The sequence below is a fragment of the Bactrocera tryoni genome, chromosome 1, assembly GCF_016617805.1.
Source record: "Bactrocera tryoni isolate S06 chromosome 1, CSIRO_BtryS06_freeze2, whole genome shotgun sequence".
Lineage (NCBI taxonomy): Eukaryota > Metazoa > Arthropoda > Insecta > Diptera > Tephritidae > Bactrocera > Bactrocera tryoni.
Genome location: NC_052499.1, coordinates 65,810,279 through 65,835,880, shown reverse-complemented (window position 1 = coordinate 65,835,880; position 25,602 = coordinate 65,810,279). Strand labels below are relative to the sequence as shown.

General features: G+C 35.9%; 2 protein-coding genes across 3 annotated transcripts in view; one reads left to right on the top strand and one right to left on the bottom strand.

Annotated features, from left to right (window-relative positions):
• LOC120767026 (sodium/potassium-transporting ATPase subunit alpha) overlaps positions 1-6,360 on the bottom strand; it is a 91,916-nt gene extending 85,556 nt beyond the window's left edge. Inside the window, exon 1 of the mRNA XM_040092869.1 lies at positions 6,343-6,360. The gene's annotated coding sequence lies outside the window, so the exon portion shown is untranslated. The remainder of the gene's footprint in view (positions 1-6,342) is intronic.
• A 5,114-nt stretch (positions 6,361-11,474) lies between these two features.
• On the top strand, positions 11,475-25,339 carry LOC120780180 (ecdysteroid-regulated 16 kDa protein). 2 transcript variants are annotated; one of them, XM_040112458.1, is made up of 3 exons: positions 11,475-11,578; positions 24,564-24,684; positions 24,746-25,339. In XM_040112458.1, the coding sequence occupies exons 2-3, from the start codon at positions 24,600-24,602 to the stop codon at positions 25,138-25,140; spliced, it is 480 nt and encodes a 159-aa protein (XP_039968392.1). In that variant the 5' UTR covers positions 11,475-11,578; positions 24,564-24,599; the 3' UTR covers positions 25,141-25,339. The 2 variants fall into 2 exon arrangements, with proteins under 2 accessions (XP_039968392.1, XP_039968391.1); XM_040112457.1 differs by lacking the exon at positions 11,475-11,578 and adding an exon at positions 17,738-18,188.
• Positions 25,340-25,602: the final 263 nt, after the last annotated feature.

The following is a 25,602-nucleotide window of genomic DNA, read 5'->3' as shown; positions in this document are numbered from 1 at the left end:
TTTGATGTGTTCCAGGAAATGCTTTTCCATGCTACCTTCACTTGAATGTATAAAACGGCCTTATTTTTACAATTCTCAAGTCTGATTTTTCGATCTACAATTTACCATTGGTTCTCTATGGGATTGAGATCAGGTGATTGTGCGAGTCGCTTCAAAACCTCATTCCTGTTATCAACAAACCACTGTTTTGCACAAATAGCAGTGTGTTTCTGGTCGTTGTCATGTTGATGACTCCATTTTAAAGCCATTTCTTCTGCAACATGTGGCAGCATTAATATTCTGAGAAATATTTTTATGCTTATATTTGTCCATTATACTGTTTATATGATGAATTTATCCTATTGCATTCCCTGGAAAACAACCCCACACTAGTACATTGTCTCCACCATGTTTCACCGCGCTTGTTTTATAACGTTGATTTAGGCGTTGTCCCTTCGGTCTGCCTACCAGCTTCAGCCCATCTCAATCTTTGATATTAAACTTTGATTCGCCAGAAAAAAGTACAGTTTGCCATTTGGTAATCGCTCAATTTATGTGCATCCTCACAAATTCCAATCACGCCAGTCTGTTCTTTAAATAAATAATACGGCTTTTTTGCAATAACTTGCTACAGGTAGCATGAAAATTCCCCATCGACAGCTCGACGCTGTATGGATCTCTGTAATATATTTAACCGTAATTGTCTTACAATAGATATTGCCGATATAAAAGGGTAATTTTTTATTGCCCGAATGACTCCCTTATCCTCTCGTTCGGTTGCTCTCCACGGCCGTCTACCTCTATGCGCTGTAACCAAAGAGCTTGATTTGCCAAATCAGCTAAATGTTCGGGAAACATTAGGATGATTTATTCCAAACTTTTTTGCAATAGTCATAACCGATTCTCTTTTCTTAAAATCCTTAACAAATTTTTTTCTAAAATGAACAGAATACTTATTTCGAGCCATTGAAATATCTTTCTCTTTAACATACAACCAACCGTACTGAATGACGAACTGCAACTGAATATGCATTAATATTTTTCTAATTAGGTAATAACTACACATATCCAACATTTTGATCATTAAAAACCGTTTGACAAACAATTAATGTGCAATTAATGTAAATTCTTAGTTGTGCTTTTGTTTTGTCGCACCAGATTTTTGGAGTTCTTCATATATTTTATTTTATATAATATTTTAGTAAGTTAATTTGTTTAATTTTTACTAATTTTAAAAGAAGGATACATGAACTAATAATACAAATCAATAAAACATCACGTAAAAGCCTACTTTATGATTTTATTCGGTTAAATACCGTGCTTTAGTTTTGTCGCACACTGTATATTAGATATGTCGGGGTGTATTCTGGACTAGTAGGAGTTTAAACTGCTACAGTATCCAGAATGAAGCTGCGCAAATGTCACTTCGGCTGGTCGTCATCAAATCTGGTATCCATTGCAATATTCAAAAAATTTATAAATCATACAGGCAGCACCCAGTAAGCACCTTGAGTTTCCTTTGAGACTTGAAAACCATTCAAGAGCATAAGCTTTATAAGGTTCAGATTTTAGTTGAAATCTCTCCGAAGGAAGGTTGTGTATGTAGTTTCAATTGTAGGCATGCTGAAAAACTCCATTCTATTATAGGAGGAAGCCTCTACATGTTTAATTGTCGCAGTTGGTGGACAAAAAATTTCCAAAACATATTGTTCATGACAATTTGGACAGGCGAAAGTTTTGCGCACGATAGGTACCATAGGAATTTACACTCAACCGACTCAAAATGTTAAGAAATCAGTGAAAAAATTATGACAAAATTGTGTCGAGATGCTCCAGCATCCTCCGAATTCTCCAAATCTGGCCTCCAGTGTACTGTTCTTAGACCTCCAAAACGGTGGTTGGGTAGAGCTCACCAAGATTGAGAGCAACTACGAAACAAAAGGACGATCCAACCACAAACAACCAATGGTATTTCTTAGTATATGTATATAAAAAAAAACGGATTTTGTCTACAAACATTCAAGTCCATTGTAAAGCACTACAGCCGCACCCCAAGCGGTATCGAAAATAGCCAAAGGAAAACGGTAGGGTATCAATACAAAATGAACATACTTATCTTTGTCATTTTTATCTTAAAAGAACATTGCTCATAGATTCTTCGTTTCACCTCAAATCTCGCCTTTTAATACATGCAAATATTTTGCTGATACACATTTAATAAAAGTGTGCAACTTCCTGCAAAACAACGTAATGAGTTCAATTCTATGTGTGTGTGTATGTATGAGTATGTGTGTTGTCCAGAAATCAATGATGCAGACTACTTTCCGAAATTTCACAAAAGGCACAAAACGTTTTTTCCAACAATATTCGTCATTGAATATGCGCATGCAGCAGTTTTGGCCCACCAAATCCAAAGTCGCTAACAACGGATGTTGCATCATCACCGGCGTCAGTGCAATTCTTATGCAACAACTATTCTATGACGGTTGGCGATTATTTAGTATCCACCTACTTTAAGTACCTGGCCACTAATGGATATTTGACTGGCCGCTGCCAATTTCTAATTGTTGATTTTTGTGCCGCATTAACGCTGTAATTCTAATAAATTTCACGGTTAAATGGCAGAGACATGAAAATCTTTTCAAGGTTGAAAAGTCATTAATGAGCTCGCCACAAATGCACTCGACCGGCCGCCACACGGCTGAGATGAACGCTCACTATTGTATGTGTACTGGAGGAACAAATGAGGCAAAACGCAAAAAAAAAACTATGAGAGCAATGACAATTAAACAAAATTAGCAACTTTGATGTGATGCAAAACAAATTCACAAAAACAACACTAACAACTAAATATCATAGAATGGTATTTTTTGAGCTCCAGAAGTAGCACACGGGCATGTGCATGTGGTCATATGGATACCAGCCAATAATTAGTCAAGCACGAAGCGTCCTAATGACACCGATTCTGGTTAAGAACGGAGGGTAGGTGCGCGAAAGACCGTCGAATTTGTACAAATGCAAAGGGTGGAAATTGACTGGAAGTCGCTTCCAATCGACAATGCGTATGCATGTATTCTCGTGCGGGTATACGGCACAAGTGACAGCATGGCTTCCAAATCGTGTTATATAATTCCACATTTGCGGCACTTCCAATAAGGGAAAATAAGCCAACATTTTCACTTGGCCAAAAGCGAGTAATGTGGTTAAAAGCGAGATTTGAGAACAAAGCTCTCGAAAGCTCAATGGCAGCAGGGTTGCTGTTCGAGTGTGCATTTTACTTGCGTAAGTTTATCGTTTTAGATGAGAGTAAAGAAGTATTCTTTATACAAATATAATATAATAAAAACAACAAACTGATTAAAAATTTTGTGAACTCGAGTTCTCGAGCTTTTATCAAAGCAATTTCAATAGGAAAATTTTTAGTGAAATTCTTTGAGGTTATGGCTATTTTGCTTTGAATTGCCAAATGGGTATGTTTTGAGGTTGCAATTATTGCTTAGAATTGCTAAGTAATTGTATTTATTTAGATGAGTAATTTGAAATTTTTTTTTATTCTATATAAATATTTGTTTGGTGGTTAAAGAATGGATTTCTACTAAGAAGTGAGAATGATTCATTTTTATTTGTATGCCTCTGTGTAATCAGCCTTCCGGTAGGAATATATTATACGACTACGCTGGTGATTGCACCAGCAATGCAATGGAATCGGTGGCATATGCTCAAAAGCAAACTGATATCTTTCCGACCTTTCTCGCTTTCACAAACTGGACGAAGGAGTACAGACTTGCCCTTAATATTGCAGTCGATGGCGTTAAAATTCCGACTGTCAATAACCTTCAGATTATAGGTGTGATACTTGACTGTCTGTGAACTTTCTTTCCTCACGACCGCCATTATTGGCAAAGTACAGACCCACAACAAAGTCCTAAAGTCGCTAGCCGGCATCACATGGGGAATGACAAAGAAACGTTATTGGCAACATAAAAGGCAATCGGGCGACGGTCCTTAACTACGCCGCACCCTAATTATCGCCTGTATGCAGTGAAACGCAGACGAGGAAACTTTAGAGATGCCAGAACACTGCAATCCAGACTATAACGAGATGCCTTTTGAGTCTACTATCGAACATCTACTCAGTGAGGCCTGTATTATCCCAGTTAAGGGTATGATTTCGACGAAAACCGAAACCACCTCCTATTAGCAACAAGAGGTTTTTCCTCAACTACGTTGACGACATACGACAATACGCCTACCAGACTTCGAACGCAAACCGCCATTCACAGTGAAATCATAAACATCTTCACCGACTCTCTCTCTGTGAATGGAGCACTTGGAGTCAAACCACCACCCCCTGCAGACGACGAGCTCGAGTTGTCGCGAGAATCGAGAATGACCCTTGTTCAGCTTCGTACTCGATACTGTATGTATGTAAGGCATGCAACTGGTCGCTGCATGACTCTTACCACCTCTTTGCATGCCCAGCAAACTCTATACATCTGACACCCCTCTCCATCGAAACAGCACGTTTCCTGGGCCTACCGTAGGATGACCTCGATGAAAACTTATCTGAAGCTTACGACTTTAACCGGGACTAGATGAGCGTCGCAACAATAACAGTTTCGAATTGCGTTTTAAAAATATTTTTAGTTTATGGAAGTCGATAACACTCAGTCTTGGTTCATCAATTAGTAGTTTAAACAGACCGAATTTCCTTATGAAAATTTATACTTGTGATTACACATTCACTCAGCTGATTAAATTACATATTACATACATACATACATATGTATATACGAATAGAAATTGAACTATGAAAGTATCCCTTAGGGTGAGCAGGTAACAGAAAATATTGGAGTTTTAAAATTATTATATTTAAGCAGGTAACAAAACTTTATAGAAACAGGTTGAATTGCTTTAAATATTTATTATAGCTAAATCAAACCAGCTGCTATCGATCATCCAACTAGGGAGATTGCTGACAGAGAAATGTCTGAGAGTAAATAAAAGGTACAAAGAACGAATAGAATTTGTTGCTGGTACAATTGGATCCAAACAAAACATGCCTGCAACCAAAAAATAACTAGTATTACACATAACAGGTACCCTCAGGTAGCCAACTCCAACGGGCTGCTGGTCAATAGATTGATAGGCTTAGCAGCAAGCAGCATAACACTTGCTCACACTTGCTTTTAAAATGCATTTTCAGTCAAATTAGAAAAACAAGATGCAAGAAGCAGAGCAAGAAAAACAATGCAGAGAATACGAAGAGAAAAACGAACGAGAATAAACGAATAAACGAGCGTAGAAACAGCGATTGATATCGAAGAGCAACAACACAAAAAGGAGAAGCGTACAAAAGGCCAAAAAAAGAGAGCATGAGCGCAATAAAAGTTCACTGAGAAATAGGAAAATTTTCCAACAACCACTTACAATATTTACTCGTACTATGGATGCAATGTGACACCACCTGCACCCCGCTCTCCGCTTGCATATTGCATTTATCAAATGGTAGTTAAAGCCGCCCACTCACGTGTGCAATAAGTGCATAAAATTTGGCCAGAATGCGGCCCCTCCCACCCAAACTCGCACACATACTACGTATGTACAACTCTGAAGCTATCGATTCTTTGCAGATATTTCAGAAGTCAACTTCAACTACTTTAGACACTACACTGGAACAGATAATTTGTTAGATTTTCAATATTTGTGACTAATGCAACTCACACCCATTCGGCACACAAACATACATACAAATATGTGTAAATAATACAGCTCACTATCAGATGTTTCAGAGTCTCGTAAAATTGATCTCGTGTGTCACCCATATTGTAGACTCGCTGTTGGTTAATTAAATTAACTTAGTTGGGTTTCTAAGCGACACACAAAAGGGCGTCGCCTCCAAGCTAAGCTCACAGCAACAGAACACATAACGATTATGGCCAGATCAGCACCTTAGCGACTTGGAGCGACACAACAAACACAAACACATATAAAGCACAACAAACAATTCGTGTCTGACAGCAGTAAATTTTTATCAATTCCAGCGAAAATTGCAAATAAACAAATCTTGGGTATTCACATAATCATAATTAAGTGCATATTCTGCGTTTTTCGTTTCATTTTCTCATAATTGCCATCGCAGATTTGCATATACCATATAATATTCACACTTAGCTAGCGCTCTCCACGAACGGCTAACTGGGCTGTTTACACAGACTTTCTTTTAGCTTTTTGTAATCCAATCAGCATTGCTGAAATTCATCAAGCACTCGTTGCCTGACATGTTAACAATTGAAATCACTTAATTTTACACTGATTCTATTTGATTAATTACTTAAATGGATAATTAAAACGCGAACTCACCTCGAAATCCGACCTTAACGCCATATTCCAGAAAACACAAATGCCAGTCAAATTGAAAATAATAAAGACTAGAGAGCGCACAAAAGGCAAATAAAACAAAATGCCAACGAGTAAACGAAGTAACGAGTCGCGAATTTGGAAGAAAACAGATACAAAATGCCTAGCGTGAAAAAATGTTTAACACTACGCAAAGAGAACGTAAATTATGATATCCGTTCTCTACAACGCGGAAACATATACGCTATAGATGGCGCTCTAAACCATATGTGGTTTTAAATTTTAACGGTTCGAAAGTGGGCTAAGGTGTATTTCCGAACTACAAACATTATTTTGTTATAACATGGATGTTGGCTAAAACATTTAATCTACAAACACTGAACAATAATTATTTAAAAATGTTTATTTTATTCGCTTTATTTAAATAAACAGTCATAGTTGCATAGTTTTGGCATAGTCCTTATTATTCGAGCAGGCCCCACGGAAGTTCAGTCGAAAACGGACCCGCAAAGTTTATTTTCTGAAATTTGGTTAGAGGTTTTTTTTATACAAGACGTCATTGATTCGCCATTTTTTCCTCTTAAAAAAATTATGCGCTCCTTCGAGAAGCCAATATACATATGTACATATATATAGCATATGCTGTGGCTCCTGGGGGAAGCAAAAGGCCACAATCCATTTATTTCAATCTTGTGCTAGTCTCATGATTTAACTACATATTTTTCGAATCTGAGACGTTTAAATGTACAATTTTCTTCTCCAGGCTAAAGCGGAAACGTCTTTCCGTCGTTTGCCTTACGGATTTTAGTCGTTAACGCTCTGTGTGATTGTGTCTGGATCTCATCTGAGAGCATGATCGAGCCAGCCTCATTTCCTTTTGAGAATTTCAGTCGACAGGGGGTTTGGTTTGTGCGAGACGGACCAGAAAATACGTGAAATATTACAAAGACATCAGTTGGTGAAAGCTTATAACTCTTGGATGTCAGAAGGTAACAGATTCTAAATTTCATAGCCGCATACAAGTGTGGACTTAATTTAGATGTTGAATATTTTTGTTTTGGTACGCCGTATAATGGCCTTTGAGGGCGCCGAAAGCTAGCTTGGATGTCCATTGATTCTTTGATAGTCCATTTGCGGATACATTATAGCGCAAGTAACAAAAGGATTTCATTTTTTCTCAATCTTTACCATATACTACTTACAAGTATGTATATAGGGTCTTGATCACTCATATGCAAAGAAACTTGGCAAGTATTTTAATTCAGCTTAGTACTCTGAGACAAGGTTAGAGAAATTATCTCTCGAACAGGCATACTGGAATCTTCTCAAGTAACTAACGATTTAATTAGTATCCATTCAAAGTAGAACTTTTCGTTGGAGTTATAAGCATTGCCCAGTCTTTGTGCCCTTACCGATCACGATCATAATAAATTTAAAGTACTACATGTGTGAAAAATTCTAGACTACATGAAATACATCTCTATATGCCACTTAAAAATTTTATATTCTTTTGTAATTATCTATCAAAGTATGCGCAATCGCACTTGAAATACGGAAATTTATATTAAAAGCACGTGCCTTGTTTCTCAGCACAGTCAACTGCATATTGCATTACTCATGGCTCTGTCACTCATAAACATAGCTTACAAATACGTACATATGTATATGTTTTTATAAACTTTTCTAAACTATTTATATATATAATATGTTTGTTGATATGGAAACTACAATAAAAATAATGTGAGTTAATTTCAAACCTAAGTTCAGACTATTGATTTTCACTGTTTCTTAGCTTATCACAAGTTTTATAGGTTTATGACCACAGCATAACCTAAAAGCCATACACTTATTAAGATCTATACTCCAACGACTAATTTTCGTTTCAGAAACAATTTATCAAATAGATCTAGAGAGCTTTCTCAACTGTAGCCTCTAGTCATCGCTACTGGAAAAATAAATATAAAAATTAAAAAAATGTTTTTTTTTACTACTTCTTGGCTGCCTATAAGTACGTTGTCCCTTCTCGTCGTGGCCGGTGGCAAGTTTTTAATGTGGCATTATATTTAGTATGCCTTGGATTAACTGAATATTGAGTACTTATTTATTTGGTTAACATTATAGAACGTCTGAGAGTTTGATTAAAGTCTTCGCTTTGTCAATAGAGTCTATGAAATGTAGCTTTCGTGTCTATACTCGTATACATATTTATATATTATATATATGATACTACTTTTCTATCAGTTTACCAAAACACTCACATCATTCAACATCAATGTGGGCTGAAACCTCAACTCCAATCGCAAAACAAACACAATTTAACTTCGTCTGGTTCAATTCAATTACCGGCTCAACCATCTCTACTACTCCTAATGAAATTCTCACTTACTTCATTCTTATTTTAGTGCCATTCTTAGAATCACAGTTACATATAATGACAACTTCGTTGTTACAAAAATAAACATTTAAAATTTTATTTTAATTGAAACATGACAGCGCAAGAGATCCATAAAAAAGCGTCGAGTTTTATCTCGCTAACTCAATTATGCCTTTACACACTTGATTATCGCTGTTCGTTTGAGTCGTTAAATTGACAAGCGACAATGTAATAACTCCTCCGTCAATTAGACGCTTGAATTGCTCGCTTACTTCATTTAACTTGTTGACTTTTGCAAATTACAACAATGCAGTTAGACTTTGCTTTATTTTGCAGTATCAAATGTGAAAAAAATGTATGTATGAAAATGCATAAATTACATGAAGTATAGCCCTTGACAGCTAATTAGAAACGATCTGAAGTGTGATTGAATCTAATATACTCGAATTCTATACTCTGTATGCATAGTACATTCCTATAACGGTATCATTTCAGAGGTTAAAGGTGACTACCACTGCGTTGTATTTGTGTCTCTGGTGAAGAGAACAATCTTTTGAAAGGAAGGCTATAGGAAATATTTGTTCGGAAAAAAGAGAACGTAGAAAGCAAAAACATTGTTTCAAATGTCCGATGAGAAGGTTAAATATGGAACTGAAAATTAAAGCTATTTGAATGAAATCTTCTATTCATGAGGTTTTTTTACGTGGCGGGACCAAAACCCAGCGCACAATCCTGGGGAGGGACGAAGTAGCACCTCTTGGCGAGCTAAAGAGAGAAGGATTTTGGAGGCGACTTCCGGTTACAGATCAAGTAACCTCTGGGTAGCAAAAAAACATCCGTTTCAAGGCGAGCAAAAGAGAGAAGGTCGCCTTCAAACGAATGTTTTTTGGCTACCCAGAGGATATTAGATATGAGACCGGAGCTGCTTAAGACATTTAAAAGAATCGTTTCTGACCACTCTCTAGTGAATGGCGTGAACTTCTACACAAGGCTCCATACTCGATTATGTAGCTCTGCTTTCTCCTGACTGAATAAGGAATCAAACAAATAGCGTGGCACTCGCGACATGGCTTCCACGTCACTGTTGACAGTCATAACTTCAAAATCGTAGATAATTTAGTCTATCTTGGAACTAGCACACCAACAACAACGTGAGCTTCGAAATTCAACGCAGAATAACTCTTGCCAACAGGTGCTACTTTGTACTGAGTAGGAAATTGAGAAGTAAAGTCCTCTCTCGACGAACAAAGACCAAACTCCAAAAGTCACTCATCATGCCGTCCTGCTATATGGTGCAGGGACGATGTCGACGTTACGAGTTTTCGAGAGAAAGGTTCTGCGGAAGATTTATGGTCCTTTGCGCGTTGGCAACGGCGAATACCGCAGTCGATCGAACGATGAGCTGTACGAGATTTACAAAGACATTGACATAGTTCAGCGAATTAAGAGACAGCGGCTTGGCTGACTATGGCGATTATCGCCAAAATACAGAGGCGCAACAAAATCCTCAAGTTGCTAGCCGGCAGCACATGGAGAAAGGGAAAAAAAACGTTGTTGGCAACTTACAAGGCAATCAGCCGGCCGGTCCTCAACTACGATGCACTAATATGGTCGCATGGATGCAGTGAGAAGGCTTAAGACTTGTCAGAACACTGCACTCCGGACTACAACAGGATGCCTCCAGAAGTTTCCTATCGAACACCATAGTGAGGCCTTATGCTCCCTGTTAAGGAGCATAATGAACTCCTCTCCAGGCAGTTTCTGCTGCAAACCCATCATAAACGAAGTGCTCGAGTTGCCGCGAGAAACGAGAGTGATCTTTGCGCAGCTTCGTTCTGGATACTGTAGCAGAATAAACTCCTACTTAGCTAAAATAGACCCCGACATATCCAATATATGTCCTGCGTGCATTGAATCTCCGCAAGACACTGGTCTCCTCTTTGCATGCCCAACCAACCCCAGCCTTAGGTCCCTTTGGTCTGACTCCATCGAAACAGCACGTTCCTTGGGTCCTTCCGGTTAGATGACGTCGACGACAACTTAGCTAACCCTTGCCATCCTAATAGGGGCTAGGTACCCGTTAGAACAACAACGCTGACTAGGTCATTTCATCCGAATGGAAGAAAAGCCTCACAGCTCTGATAGTATTCGAGGCAGTACCCGCCGGGGGAAAAGGGGAGACCTCTACTCCGTTAGAAAGACACTTTATGAGAGAATGACAATCTCAATATACATGGCGTAACCAAATTTATTGCCGACCTGGACCTCACATATACTTTATCAAATATTGTCTACCGCAACAACAAAAAGCGCATTCAAAGATTCAAAACCCCGATATCAAAAACCCGAAATCACTTCTCCTTGTATTGGCGACCACGGCCGTGCATTAAAAAAATAAGCCTGGCCGATCCAACAACAGGGTTTGGGGATTTTACAACCATCAAAATAATTCCAGCTAATCATTGCGAAGTGCTTCTTATTACTTGCACGCAACTGTAATTTTTGCATATAGTTGCGCAGGCCTGTGTTAAAGTACGGCTTTACACTTGCTTTTCGCCAGTTTCTTTGAACTAAAGCCAGCGTCTTTTATTTATATTTATTTACAAATATTTATAAGTAAACAAACATACAACTCTATACAAATACTCTAGAGTATCTACATGCATACAAATATTTATATGGATTTTTATGATTTGTGTAAAAAGCTCAAGACGTACTTAAACGCTGAGAGCCACGCAACTCGAACCAATTGCCAGCTTTTGTTGAAATTGTGGCTTCAGTTCGATACGAGTTTTCAAGCCGTTCAGTAAGAAGGCCGCAGCAGTGCTTGGGACAAAAACAACAAATAAACATACACAGATTTTGGTAGGAAAATTCAAGGTTACTAACAGTGTTTATTTGGGATGGCTTTAAAGTGTCTAGAGTTTATGGAAAAAAATTTATAAAAAATCGCAAACTGGTTTTGAGAAATTCGCGTAAAAGTTTTAAAAACGAAGTATAAAAATTAACAACAAAAATTAAAATAATTCAAATATATTTAACTATAAAAAAATGTTCAAAAAAATGTAAGAAAATATTCAATATAATATTATTTCCATTTAGACACAAACAAGTGCGTTTCAAAGCATGAAGAATGTGTTTACACGTCGTTTATTTATTTAAATCATAAGTGATTAAATTAGCACTATGCTAATAACTAATAAGTAATGTAAACAATTCCACCGGCTGTAAATGGAAGACGGAAAAGGCACAAGTTTCAAATAGTTCCGGCCACTTTGTACTTCCGGCAAAAACTATAATATTTTACATAGAACTTATACATACCGTTTGGAGCACATAATATTTATATTTACATACATAATCATACTGTATGCACTATACATACATATAGCGGAAAGTAATTGATAGTCAGCGCGCAGTTTGAGAAAGATATGTGCACTGAATGTTTAAAAAGTTGAATTACTTTATAGTTTAACGGGTGAACAAGTCCCTCATTTTTGAGATTTTGAGCTGAAATTTTGCATAAGCCCTTTTCGATCCAAGAAGCAGTGCTGGCATCGGCGTTATTAAACCACTATAGCCATATCGCTGTCATACAGACCGAAAGATCAACTCCATATAAAAATCTTTGTATACCCTTTATCGTTATAAGACAAGCATTTGTGTTTCCGATTAATATTTTTCCTGCTATTTTATAAAATAGTGGCCACAGGACTCCGATCTTGAAATAGTTTTTACATTGCATTGCATTATAAGGGCGATCCATTTCGAGGTTCCCCACTTTTTTAAAGAAGAAGCACACAAACTTGAAATTTAATGGAGAATGTTTATTATCATTCGGAAGAACATTCTTTGGTATTTTGTTTGTGAAGATTGTCTCTTTCAAATGTTGGCCACGGCTACGTCTCAGATGATCCCTCCGTTGAGTCCAATTTTGGTTGACTACGAGAGCATTTCGACTGGTAAATGGCGAATGACACGCATGCTGCTTTCTTCTAAAGACTGAATCGAAGCGAGATTATCCGCATAGTCTTTAGACTTTATACATATATTCCCACAGGAAGAAGTCTAACGATGTGATATCATACGATCTTGGTGGCTAATCGACCGGCCCAAAACACGAAATTATCTGCTCACCGAAGTGTTCTCTCATTAAATCCATTGATTGATGCGATGTGTGGAAAGTAGCGCCGTCTTGTTGAAACCAAATGTCGCCGAGATCACGAGCTACGATTTCAGGTATCAAATAGTCGGCTGTCATGACGCAATAACGGTCGCCTTAGACGGTTACTTTCTCACAGGCATCACTTTTGAAGAAATATGGATGTCGCAGGGGCAGGTCAAGCGACTTCAGTTCTTGCAAAATCTGTATTTTGTACGCTATCAATTTAAGGCCTGGTCGTAAAAAGGGCCAAGTTGTTCCACAGTTAGTCAGTCCGAGTTGCTACGAACGGCACCGAATCGACTCTCCCCGGTCTTCGTGTACACTCTCAACTACGGCTGCTATATTTTCTTCACTGCGTGATGGACGTAGTTTATTCGATCGAATATTATATGCCGAGTTTCAAGATGGTTGATGGTGTTGCGAATAGTACTACTCTCAGTGGACCAAAGTTGAACAATTTGTAAAAGTTGTTCAGACAAGCCAAGGATTTCCTTGATGAAATGCCAATTAATACCGAACAAAAATATCATGACCGCTTGACACGACGTGTCACGTGTGATCTGTCAAAAAAAGGCTTCTGAAAAAAAGTATCAAAAAGTTTGGAAAAAGCATAAGTATTTAAATTATCCGAAACTAGTTTTTGGTATGCAAAAATTTCCTTTATAAGCTTAAGGATTATCAAGATAGCTCCAAAAGAGCTAATTTGATATTAGGAAGTTTGACATTCCTTGTTTTTAAAGTCATGTCACATATCCCCTACTTGACAGCAATAATTTCGTAAACTTTTTTTGAAATGCGTTTGACATTAAAAAGATACCGTGATTCCTGAGAGAAAAGAGAGAAGTCTCTGTTTACAATTACTATGAAAGTTTGACAGTTCGTTTGATTTATGACGTTGAATTAATTTCGAAATATATCGAAAGAAGTTTGCAAGCGTGCTTCCTATCGCTCGTATGTAGGAGTATTGAGTTATTTCAAATTAGGAAAGATGATATGATTTTGTGCCTCTGCTTTTGTTTTAATTCAAAAATTGAACTTTAGACTGAATATGAGAACATCTATTTTCAATTTTACCACATATACATATGTACTTATGTACATACATATATCGAAAAGAAGAAAATTAATTCAGAATTTTGTGTGTTTTTTTACCAAAAGTGAAAAACGTACATTCTTAGCTTCTTCGTGCTCCGTAGATCTCATTAACTTGATAATGTCTACTCTTACATCACTCTATAAAGGAATGATCTCAGTAAAATTTGATGAAGATCTTGATCTTCGCTCAATATGTCTTAGTAATTCATTTTATATTATAAACTGAATTATTCTCATAATCTAAAATTAAGAGAATATTTCTCTTATATATATACACATACATATTTGATAGCGTTAGTTAGACTGCCCTTGCAAAAGTACTTCGACTTTAACGCGCTAACGATTATGACTTTGAAATTAGCAAAATATTGAACTAAAGCGAGAGAAAAGCAAATTATAGACATTTAGCTAATTGTGAGGCGTGAAGAACGCATTAAGCTTGCAGCAAAAACCTGCGCTATGTAGGGCATCATATAGCAATGACATACCTTCTCATTATCACTAACTACATGATTTAGACAATTTCACTTTTTGCAGGCAGTTTAAGGCAAATTTACAGCGGTACGTTACTTTTTTCCTTTTTTTCTAATAATTAGGAGAGTTTATACCAAAAATTAGTCACATTATTATTTTCGTCTCATATGTTATAATTTTATAAGCTTGTTTATTATATGCCTATAATGAGGTATATGAACTAGATTTAGTGGTTTTATACCATTAACAGAGTATTTTAAGTTCGCGTCGTTTGTAGCACCCAACAAGAAATTTCAGAAATTCTATGAAATATCTTAATATGTGACCTGGTCTACGAAAAGGGAGCTAACGTGCAAAAACTAGTTTTCTGGGAAAAGCTGTTAAAAATAATCGCCAGTTTCTCGATATATCATTAATTGTTCTCCTTTTTTTTGACATCCAGTGTCCGTGTGTGTGCTCCAAATGAACTCAAAAACGAGTTAACTGATATTCATGAAAGTTGGCATATACTACACATGTAATTTGGTCCAACTTAGATGATAGGATAGCTTACATCTCAATTTATACTCGCAATATTATATTATTGCAAATTATTTGTATATTATTCGTCTATTATTTGACAGAAATTTGTGTTTTTAACATACTTACTCAATCCAGTCAACAGTTAACGTCATCTGTTAGAATATTTTGGAGCTAACGGATAATTGTGACTGTCAAATAATAGACAAAGACCTCAACAACGCTCGAAGCAGAGAGGCACGACGCAAGCGTGCTTGATTCAGAGTATTTTTCCGAATATACATAGTAATTACTTGAATTATAACTGTGTCAGTGAGCAGGCTATTTTGGCAGCCGAAAATGTTGATGTTGACGAAATCAACTTCCAAATTCAAAAGTTGTTACCAGGCGATCTGATGTTTTTTAAATCAATCGATACTGTTCTTAATGAAAATGAAAGTGTAAATTTTCCTATTGAATTTTGAAATTCACTAGATATACCCGGAATACCACCACATAATCTGCGATTAAAGAATGGTTCACCTATTTTTCTCCTGCGTAATTAGAATCCATTATGCAATGGTGCAAGTTTGGCTATCAAAATGATCACCGGAAATATTCTTGAAGCAACCATATTATCTGGAAAGTTCAAAGGTGAAGTTTAAGGGACCACGTATTCCAATGATACCATCGGATTCTACGATACCCTTCAGGAGCTGCAATTTCCAGTTCGTTTAGCTTTTGCAATGACGATAAATAAATCTCAAGGCCGAACAATGTATGTACATTTGTGGCTTAGATTTGGAAACACCATATTTTTCTCATGGGCAACTATACATACATACATATGTTGCATGGTCACGTGTAGGAAAACCGTCGAATCTATATGTTTTAGCTAAATACGGATTAACCAAAAATATTGTGCACCAATTAGTGCTAAATTAAATTTAGATTAAAAGTATTGATAATTTAAAATATTGATATTATTCTTAAAGATTTAAAACTATTTGTTAGAAATTTTGTATTAACCAAATTAAATAGTATGAAAATTTTGTTCAATCGTATTAAAAGTCCTTCCCTTCCAAATTGCAATCCAGTGGATTCTTATGCCAGCTTTAACGTTTCCGTCTTCGTTCGTACATAATAATTTCATTGTATTAAGGGGTAAATGTTCCCCGTGAAGAGTTTACAACAATGTAATATAACAAAAAATTTAGCCACAGCAACGCGTGAATGGGTCTGCTGGTATACTAAATATTATATATCGCCGTCACGAGCTGAGTCGATTAAGCCATGTGCGTCACGAACTAGTCCCTTACTTATCGAGATATCGTTCTGAAATTTGTACACGTCTTTTTCTCCCCAAGTCGCTGCTCATTTGTCGGAACCGCTGATATCGGATTGCTATAGCATATAGCTGTCATACAAACTGACCGATAAAAATCGCGTTATTGTATGGAAAACTTTTCTATTTGACAAGATATCTTTATGAAATTTCGCGTAGATAATTTTCCAAGACAATGGCATAATATGGAAAGAAATTATTTATATCGGATTACTATAGCGTATAGCTGCCATACAAACTGATCAATCAAAATCGAGTACTGGTAAGGAAAATTTTTTTATTTGGCGTGATATCTTCACGAAATTTTGCAAGGAATATTGTCCAAAGCAAACATACAATATCTGAAGAGATTTTTCAGTTCGGGCCACTATAGCATATAGCTCCCACATAAACTGGCCAAGCAAAATCAAGATGAAAATATTTTCATACACTTTCATGCTATAGGAAATACACCTGTGAAGGGTATTATAGCTTCGCTTTAGCTGTAAATATATATTTTTTTAAACCTGTTGTAGCACAAACAGTTATAACAGCGAATAATTTTCCCTTTAAGCCTGGCGAACAATGAAGTAATTGATACAAAAAGTAGTTGTAATGAAACATTTACTTAGGTAATTAAAGTAAATTGCTTATATGGCTCACAATTAGAAATGTAAACGAGTTTGATTTAAAACTGATTGCTGATGACGCGATTGATTTTTTTTAACAAATGGTTCTCCTGAAAGGAAAGGAGAAAAATGGTTAGCATATTACTACATTGCACATAGTTTAATTACTCTAAGAACTGTGAATAATTATTTTAAATACTGCCTAAGGGATTCTAAACAAGTACTATTGTTTATTTATATTTTTTTATTTATTTATATATATATTTATTATTTATATATATATTTATTATTTACTTACATAGAAATAAACCTGACAAAGTTTTTAAATACCTGTCCGCAGATGAGTCTTCTATTCACCGAGTCAAATCTAAATGCACAAACAAAATTTTTCTCTAATATTTATGCAAATTTAGATTATATTATTGCACTCATGCCTTGCATACCTTTTTTACAGCACCTCTAATCCGTATGCTCGGCTTACAACACACCTTCCTTTTTCTCTGCTTTTATTTTTCACACGCCGCATAGATTTTAACATACTCACAGTCTATATTTTCATAGATTTACCGGCGATGATCTCTTTGTTTATATAGCTATGTAAGATTCTCTGTATATCGAAAGCATAGATATATGTAGTTAAGTAAAAATCCGACGCGTCCCAGACCCTCCGATGAGCAATCAAAACACCTCAAGTGTTCATATATGTACATACTATACATATATGCTTTTGTATATGTAAATGCATTACTTTTGTATATGTACATATACATATGTGCTGGTATGTCTATAAGCCAGCCGACATTATTGTCTATAAATATTCAAGTCACCAAAGCAGCCGCTTCAGTTCAGTTGTACACATACAACAGTCGCAACGTGTTGTTAGCTGCGAGAACGCGCGTGTGTGTCTTAAGTCTTTCGTTTTTCCCCCTCCAAACACGTACAACAGTACACCGGTTCGAATTGTTAGCGATAAATAAAGAAAAGCAAGCAATATTGCGCAATTTTTTAATGAAGTTTACGATTTTTGAATTAAATGGCATATACATATATATAAGCGCATAAGTATATTATATAAAGGAGCATTAAAAGAAAAGCATTTTTGAGTGAAAATAAAAAGTATAAACAAGTTAACTAAAGCAAATAGTAATCATAATTAAAAGTATATAACGGTTCAGTTTGCTTACTTATTTTGGCTTGTGAAACGCTACTTCGTACCGCTGACGGAAGTCCGCTATTAAAATCACTGAGCGCGTTTTAAAAAGAAACTGAAAACTAAGCAAACTTTTAAAGGTGAAGTGCAAATATTTTAAATATATATAATAATGGTGACATGGTATATACATATATACAATTTTATTTACACATACATATACATATATATTTAAATATTTTTGTATTTATTTGTATGTTTTACAACGATGTTTCCATAACGTGAGCGAATTAATCAATAGATAGCAGCAAATTAGCACAGACTTGCACTGTTCCGGGACTTTTTTAATGAATTATGAATGAAATTAAACACGGCAACACAAAAATTTGCTTAGAAATTCATTGCATTTGGTTATATGTCGCAATTTTGAACAGATTTATTTGCTTCAGAAATATTTTTTTTGTGTTTGGTCGAAAAAGTCTTTTCGCATTTCTAATCAAACTTCAACTTATTTTTTTGTATAATAATAAATCGACCACTTTTTGCCATTTTTACGCTAAATACATTATACCATCAGAGTGAAACTTTCATCAGTGCAAATCGAAATTTTGAAATTTACAGAACGGAAGCGAGCGAAACATTGTTGTGCTATACGAACTGATATATAGTACATAGTTAGAATCGTTTCCGTAAACTTCACAAATTTTATTGGTGTCTTCTGTGGCATTTTTCCCTTTTTAACAACACTACTGTAACTTTTTTTCAACTTTCCCGAACTTAATTTCACTGGTTAAATAAAGTTTAAAATCTCACCTTTCCAACCATATAGTATGGTATGGCACAATGTGGTTGATAGCACTGGAGATATACGACTGTAACGACATCTATTGACAAAATACGAAAAGACTTTTTCGACTACCAATATTATTTTACTCATGGTTTTAAATAAATTTTAGAGCTTTTAGCACTTAAAATATGTATAATTTTAGTTTTTCAATAAACGGTATATTTGTTAGCAATGGGACGAAAAGAAGAGTATTTTATACATTATAATTCACTTTTCTTCTTGAAATTGTGCTTTTGCATTTTTAAGGTTCTCTTCGATAATTTCTTGAACTGTACTCAATGAATTATCAAAAAAAGTAAATTTGCTTATAATAAAAATTATATAAGTCTCTTATATATTAAATATTAGATAATATATATTTTTAAATTATATCTTCTTCTTTATTGGCGTAGTCACCGCTTACGCAGTTGTAGCCGAGTTTACAACAGCGCGCTTGTCGCCATTCCTTTTCGCTTTTTGGCGCCAATTGGAGATTCCAAGCGAAGCCAGGTCCTTCTCCGTGTGGCCTTTCCAACGAAGTGGAGGTCTTCCACTTTCTCTGCTTCCCCCGGTGGGTACTGCGTTGAAAACTTTCAGAGCTGTCTTTTAATTCGCTGACCATTGACAGAGGTCTTCGTATATCTCAAACAATTCATCGTTTTATCGAATGCGGTATTCGCCGTGGCCAATGCGCAAGGGACCATAAATCTTTCGCTGAAAACCCATAACGTCGATTCATCAGATGTTGTCATAGTCCATGCCTCTGCACCATATAGCTGGCAGGGAATAATGACTTTACTTCTCAATTGCCTATCTGTTCCTAAGAGTTATTCTGCGTTGGATTTCGAGCCTGACATTGTTGTTGGTGTTAATACTCATAATCCTAAACACGTTTGCAGGGTTCGTCATCAAAAGACTGGTTTTTTCCTTTCAATGGTAGTGTTTCTACTTGGTGGGTGCCAAACCCAGCACACAACTCTGGTGAGGGGATGTTTCGCCATCTCACTTTAGCTCGCCTTCAAACGGATGTTTTTTGGCTACCCAGAATATACTTGGTCTAAGACCCGAAATTGTGAGCTACTTGAGCCATATGTAAAGGAATCGTTTCTGGCCACTCCCGAGTGAATGGAGCTCAGAGAACTTCCTCACTTACGCGAGCTTCTACACATGGCTCCATCCTCCATCCAAATATATATATATTTTAGAAACATCGATTTTTCGATAACTATTTTTTTCGTTCAACCAACAGAATTCAGACCACAAGAGATGTATTGTATTGATTTTTCATAAGTACCAACTGATTAAATCTCACTCGGACTGACAAAAAACTAATAAACTACATTATTTTAATACAAATCTTTGTTATCGGCTTCAAAATATGCTATTTTTGAGCCAATACAATAATGCCAATATTAAATTCAATTTTCCGTACCCTCGTTATAAGCATTGACTGAAAAGGCCATCAATGCCTTCAGCGATTTTTAGTTTTTTCGGTTTCAAGGCATTTTTAGAGCACTAAGCAACTCTTTTGTGATCTCTGTTCGACATCGTTTTAGCAAAAGATTCACGCATTTTGGTGGTAGTCTACGCTTGGCACTTCTAGTATCTTTTTCGACAGATTCAGGTATTTTGGTTTAGCAATGACGCGCTTCATACCCAAAACATTAAACACAATTTTCTGTCTCTATGTCTTTCGCATAAGGCAAGTTTTCAATGACTTCACGAACTGCGCTGAATGCTTTGCGACACTCAAATATTTGTGTTGATAAAAGAATGGATTCCTCTTCTTCTCACTTCTGCATCTTTGCATTGTAAACTTACATTTGACAAACATACATTAATTGACATATTTATAAAGATCATCTTCTATAGTATGAACAAAAAAGAGATTGTATCAAACAAAGAAAAAAATGTCTATCGGCTTGCGCCCGCTGTACAATTGCATCAGTCCGTTTCAAATTTGATCAGATGATAATCTCTTTGGTAAAAATGTTTACAAACAACAATCACACAAACAATTTAGTAGCAATATAATAGCAATAAAATATTATTCACTTTGTATGCATACTATGATGACTCACTGTACACACCCAAACAAATGGAATGTTATATAAGCTTCCTGCTAAGTGCAGTTTTTACAACTAAAGCCACCTAACTAAACATGTAAACTGTAAAATAACAATTTTCTAATTTTTTAAAAACTCATTAGGAAGCCAATATTATAATTCATTAACGTCAGAGCTGTTGGCAGAAAAAAAGTGTTTGCAATAAAAAACCTCCTACTTAGAAATGTCGGCTTGTAAATGCATGTAATTATTCTAAGATAAACCGCAATGAAAGCTGGCATAATTTATTACAAATAAACTCATTGCAAACACAAATAAATTGCTTGCATCTCTAATGGCAGATTTCTGTTCAACTATATGCCAGTCAAAAAACGTTTAAGTTCTTTATTAGCAATATTAATCAGATTTAATTGTATGTAAATATGTCGTGATTTAAAGCTGTAAATAAACAACCAATTAAAAGTACTTGCACAGTGGCGGCAAAAACAATAACACATTGACAATTTAAATGTTCTACGAGCGAAGCTTTCACTTGATTTCGGTCTTTTATAAGACCGTTCATTAAACTTTTAGTGAACTTAAAGGTTTAGACTAAGATACATATTGGGTAGTCGAAAAGATCTTTTCGTATTTCTAATCAAATTTCAACTTATTTTTTGTTTTGTAGTTATAATGAACTTTAAAGAACCAAATATGTACCAGTTTTGTAGACCACTTTTTGCCATTTTTAGGCTAGAGAGATTATTCCATCAGTGTAAAACTTTTTTAGTGTCTCGGCGAAAAACTGCGACAAGTAATTTTCAGAGGCTTCTCTTGAAGCCAACTTTACTCCATTAATGGAGTTCTGCATTGACCGAAACAAATGGTAGTCCGATGGTGCAAGGTCAGAGCTATATAGTGGATGCATCAAAACTTTCCAGCCAAGCTTTTCCAGTTTTTGCCGACTCATCAAAGATGTGTCTAGTCTAGCGTTGTCGTGATGGAAGACGAAGCCCTTTCTGTTGATCAGCTATGGCCGTTTTTTAAAACGGATCAGGAAGGCCGAAAGGTCATCTTGGAGAAAGCGTAGAGAACTGTCATAATATAGAACTTAAATCCTGGGTTATCTGGGAAATAGGTCTGGAAATTAGACTAAGAGTAGTGAGAAGTCGCCATGGCTACTCCAATTGGTCATATTTCGGTGATTTGGAGGCAGTGGCTTTCGTCCCGAAGGCCGGTAAAAGCTCTCATCTCACTGCTAAGAATTTTAGGCTTTTAGGCTCTCTCGTTTCAATTGAAAAACGTCTCTCTAAGCTTATGGACTTGTATAGAGGGGTCGTATTCCAAGAAACAGGCTATTAAGTGTTCAGCATGCCTTTAGCATAGGTAGGACAGTCGACACTGCCAAGCACTCGGTAATGCATTATACACAAATACAATGCTGTGGATACCTTTCTGAATATCGAGGGGCTGTCAACAACATGCGGCCAGAGGCGATTATTGGAGCTCTAAATGAGTTTGTGCTCGAAGCTAATCTTAAGCATATCATCTACAGTCTCTTTTGCGACAGAACGGTTTTGGCGGATTTCGGAAGTTCATGGACAATTCGGAAAGTATATAGGGGTAACCCTTTGCTCTGGATCCTAGTAGTGAACTAACTTTTGTTGGAACTTGGGAATCGGAAGATATGTCAATTGCGGATTTACCCTACGAACTTACCTAAGCTAACATATCTGCAGCCTATCCAATGCGTCCTTGAAGTAGAGTGTGTAAAAAAGCTTGTACTTTCTAACCTTGTGGTCAACTGAAAAATAAAAAAAGTAGATTTTTGATTATTTCGAATGTCGATATCTGAAATCCTTTAGGGAGAGATTTTTGAATAAGTAAACTATCGAATTATGAAAAAAAAATTAATTAATGTTCCATAGTGAGTTAAAATAGTATGCAATATCTAGATATACATGTGTATATAGTTTAAATTTAAATATCACTTGAGTTTCATATCAATGTACTGACCCTTAATTTAATATATTTTGATAGAAAAACTGTGAATGTACCTTCTAAAAATGCGATCGCTATAATTATATTTTCCATTTAATATCACATTATCAATTATTTCCACTTCTCTGAGTAATTGCGGTTGAGCTAAACTACTGTTATAAAAGGTCTCGAAAGTAATGAAAAAGCTGTGGTTCAATTGATTGTAAAAGTGTAAACTTCTCAGAATTCTAGGAATAATTAAAAACCGCTTAGTTTTATGACCGCAAATAAAAACAAAAGCAATAATTACTTGTTAAAACTATATGTAAAGGGCATGTAAGAAAATAAAAAATAAGTGGATAATAATAGTAGGTTAGAAAATACATATATACATATTCTATCGGAGAATAATTAATATTGATTGAAGAAGGCCTCCCTTTATTCACATGTTTATATAAAGCATCTGTATTACATATGAAAAAAATTACTCCAAATTGTCGGAAAAATTCCAGTTATTGCGTAGGATTAAATCCATGATTTAACACAACAAGTGCCTAAATCGAAAATCAAATTTTTAAAATACGTAGTTTTCCTTTTATAATTCGGGATTAGTGTTGTAGTGTTGCTATCTGCCAACTCACAACTTTATTGTAAAGTTTGACATTTTTGATAGTATCCATACTCAGAAGGTTTTGACATACGAGCGCTATTTGTGTTGTTTACAGTAACTTAAAATATTCCACTCAACCAAAAAATGGAATTAACCATTTTGACGTGGATTAACTCATCAAGAATGCATGGATGAACTTAATTAAATTTATGACCATAAAGGCAGTGAGTTTATTGATGGTTTGGCAAATACAATCGAGGTCGTACATCACTCCAACATGAAATTCGAGAAGGTCGTCCAAAATCAGTTCTCGTTCCGGAACGAAAGAAAAGTCTAAAAGCACGATTACGGTGCTTCACGTTTACGACCATGTGACAGGTGATGGATCGTGAAACACCAACCACAACATGAGCCTCAAAATCCAACGCAAAATAACTTTTTTCAACAGATGATACTTAGGACTGAGTAGGCAATTGAGAAGTACAGTCCTCTTTCGACGAACAAAGACCAAACTCTATGAATCATTCATCATCCACGTCCTGCTATATGGTGCAGAGGCATGGACGATGACAACATCTGATGAGTCGGGGTTACGAGTTTACGAGAGAGCAAGCGACGCCATAGTTCAGCGAATTAAGAGACAGCGACTACGCTGGCTAGGTCATGTCATTCGAATGGGTGAAAACATTCCAGCGAGTAGTATTCGACGCAGTATTCGCCGGAGGAAGACCTCAACTCCGTTGCAAAGATCAGGTGTAGAAGGGCCTGGCTACACTCCGATTAACGCCAAACAGCTAAAAGGAAGAAGAACTCTGCTCTGTTGTAAACTCGGCTTTAACCTTGTAGGCGGTGTCTACGCCACTAAAGAAACAGAAGTTTTGAGATAAGCGGTTTTTCTAGTGAAAATTTGGAAATATAAATTTAAAAAAATTAATAAAAAATAATTTCTCAAAAAATATAGCGTTTCCAAAATCTTATACGTACCTACATAATGTTTATTGAAAAAAAAATTAATATAAGTATATAATCTTTATTTACTTTTTTTTACTTCCAGAATCTAACTGAAAATCAGTAAAGGAAATCCATCAAAATGAAGTCCTACATCAGCACAGCTACCATTTTCATTGTGCTCTTTGCGCTGACGAATGCCACAGAAGTGAGAAAATGTCCCAAGTGTAAGTACCAACAAACAAAATATAGCAAACAATAAAAATTAGTAATATATTTTTATTGCAGCGGCTGCACGCGCCTTAACCGCGGATGAGGTAACCATCTCGAATTGTCCCAAAAATAAGTGCACACTCAAGCGCAACACCGAGGCCAGCATTGAGATGAAGATCAAACCCGAACGTGACTTTAACGAACTCAATTCCGATATACAGGGTATTATTTTGGACGTACCACTACCGTTTCCCGGCTATTATGGCACCAGCGCCTGTCCGTACATCTACGATGCCGAGGGCAAAGAGAAGGTGGGCTGCCCATTGAAAGCCGGTGAGACGTACACCTACAAGAATAGCTTCAAAATACTGCCAATCTATCCGACTGTTAATTTGGTCATACACTGGGGTTTGGGTGATAAGCAGGGTGATGCTGTATGCTTCCAAATACCGGCTAAGATTAAGTCGTAAATGTTGGTGAGGAAAGAAGTTTTAAATTTAAATAGTGTTACTTACTTACATAACTGTATTAAAATAATGAAAATATTTGGGTAAGAATTTCTTTATACCAAATAACGGTATTGTGGAGCTTGTCGTGGCACTCTTATATAAATATTTGGATATTAATAGCTTTATAATAAAACAAACCGCTTTTGTATTTTTTAGTGATTTTCATATTTTTTGTTAATATTTTTTTTGGTTTTTTTTTTTAATTTTTTTATTATTTTTGCGAATTGAAAACGTATGCATGGTTGCTTATACTTATGTGTATGTAGGAGTTTCATCTTTATTTTAAACACAACTTTTAGAGTCGTCAATAATATTGTTGCATCCAGCCCATTGCAGCAATATTTTGACAAAGTAGTTGGAGAGCGAGTTAATTTTAATTTTAAGATGATGAGTAACCTGATCCTTACATATAATTAAATGCAT

Bases quoted from the DNA above. Each gene is read 5' to 3' on its own strand.
- LOC120780180 (XM_040112458.1), top strand. From the start codon at position 24,600: ATGAAGTCCTACATCAGCACAGCTACCATTTTCATTGTGCTCTTTGCG. The intron at 24,685-24,745 runs GTAAGTACCAAC...TTTTTATTGCAG, and splicing joins AGTGAGAAAATGTCCCAAGT to CGGCTGCACGCGCCTTAACC.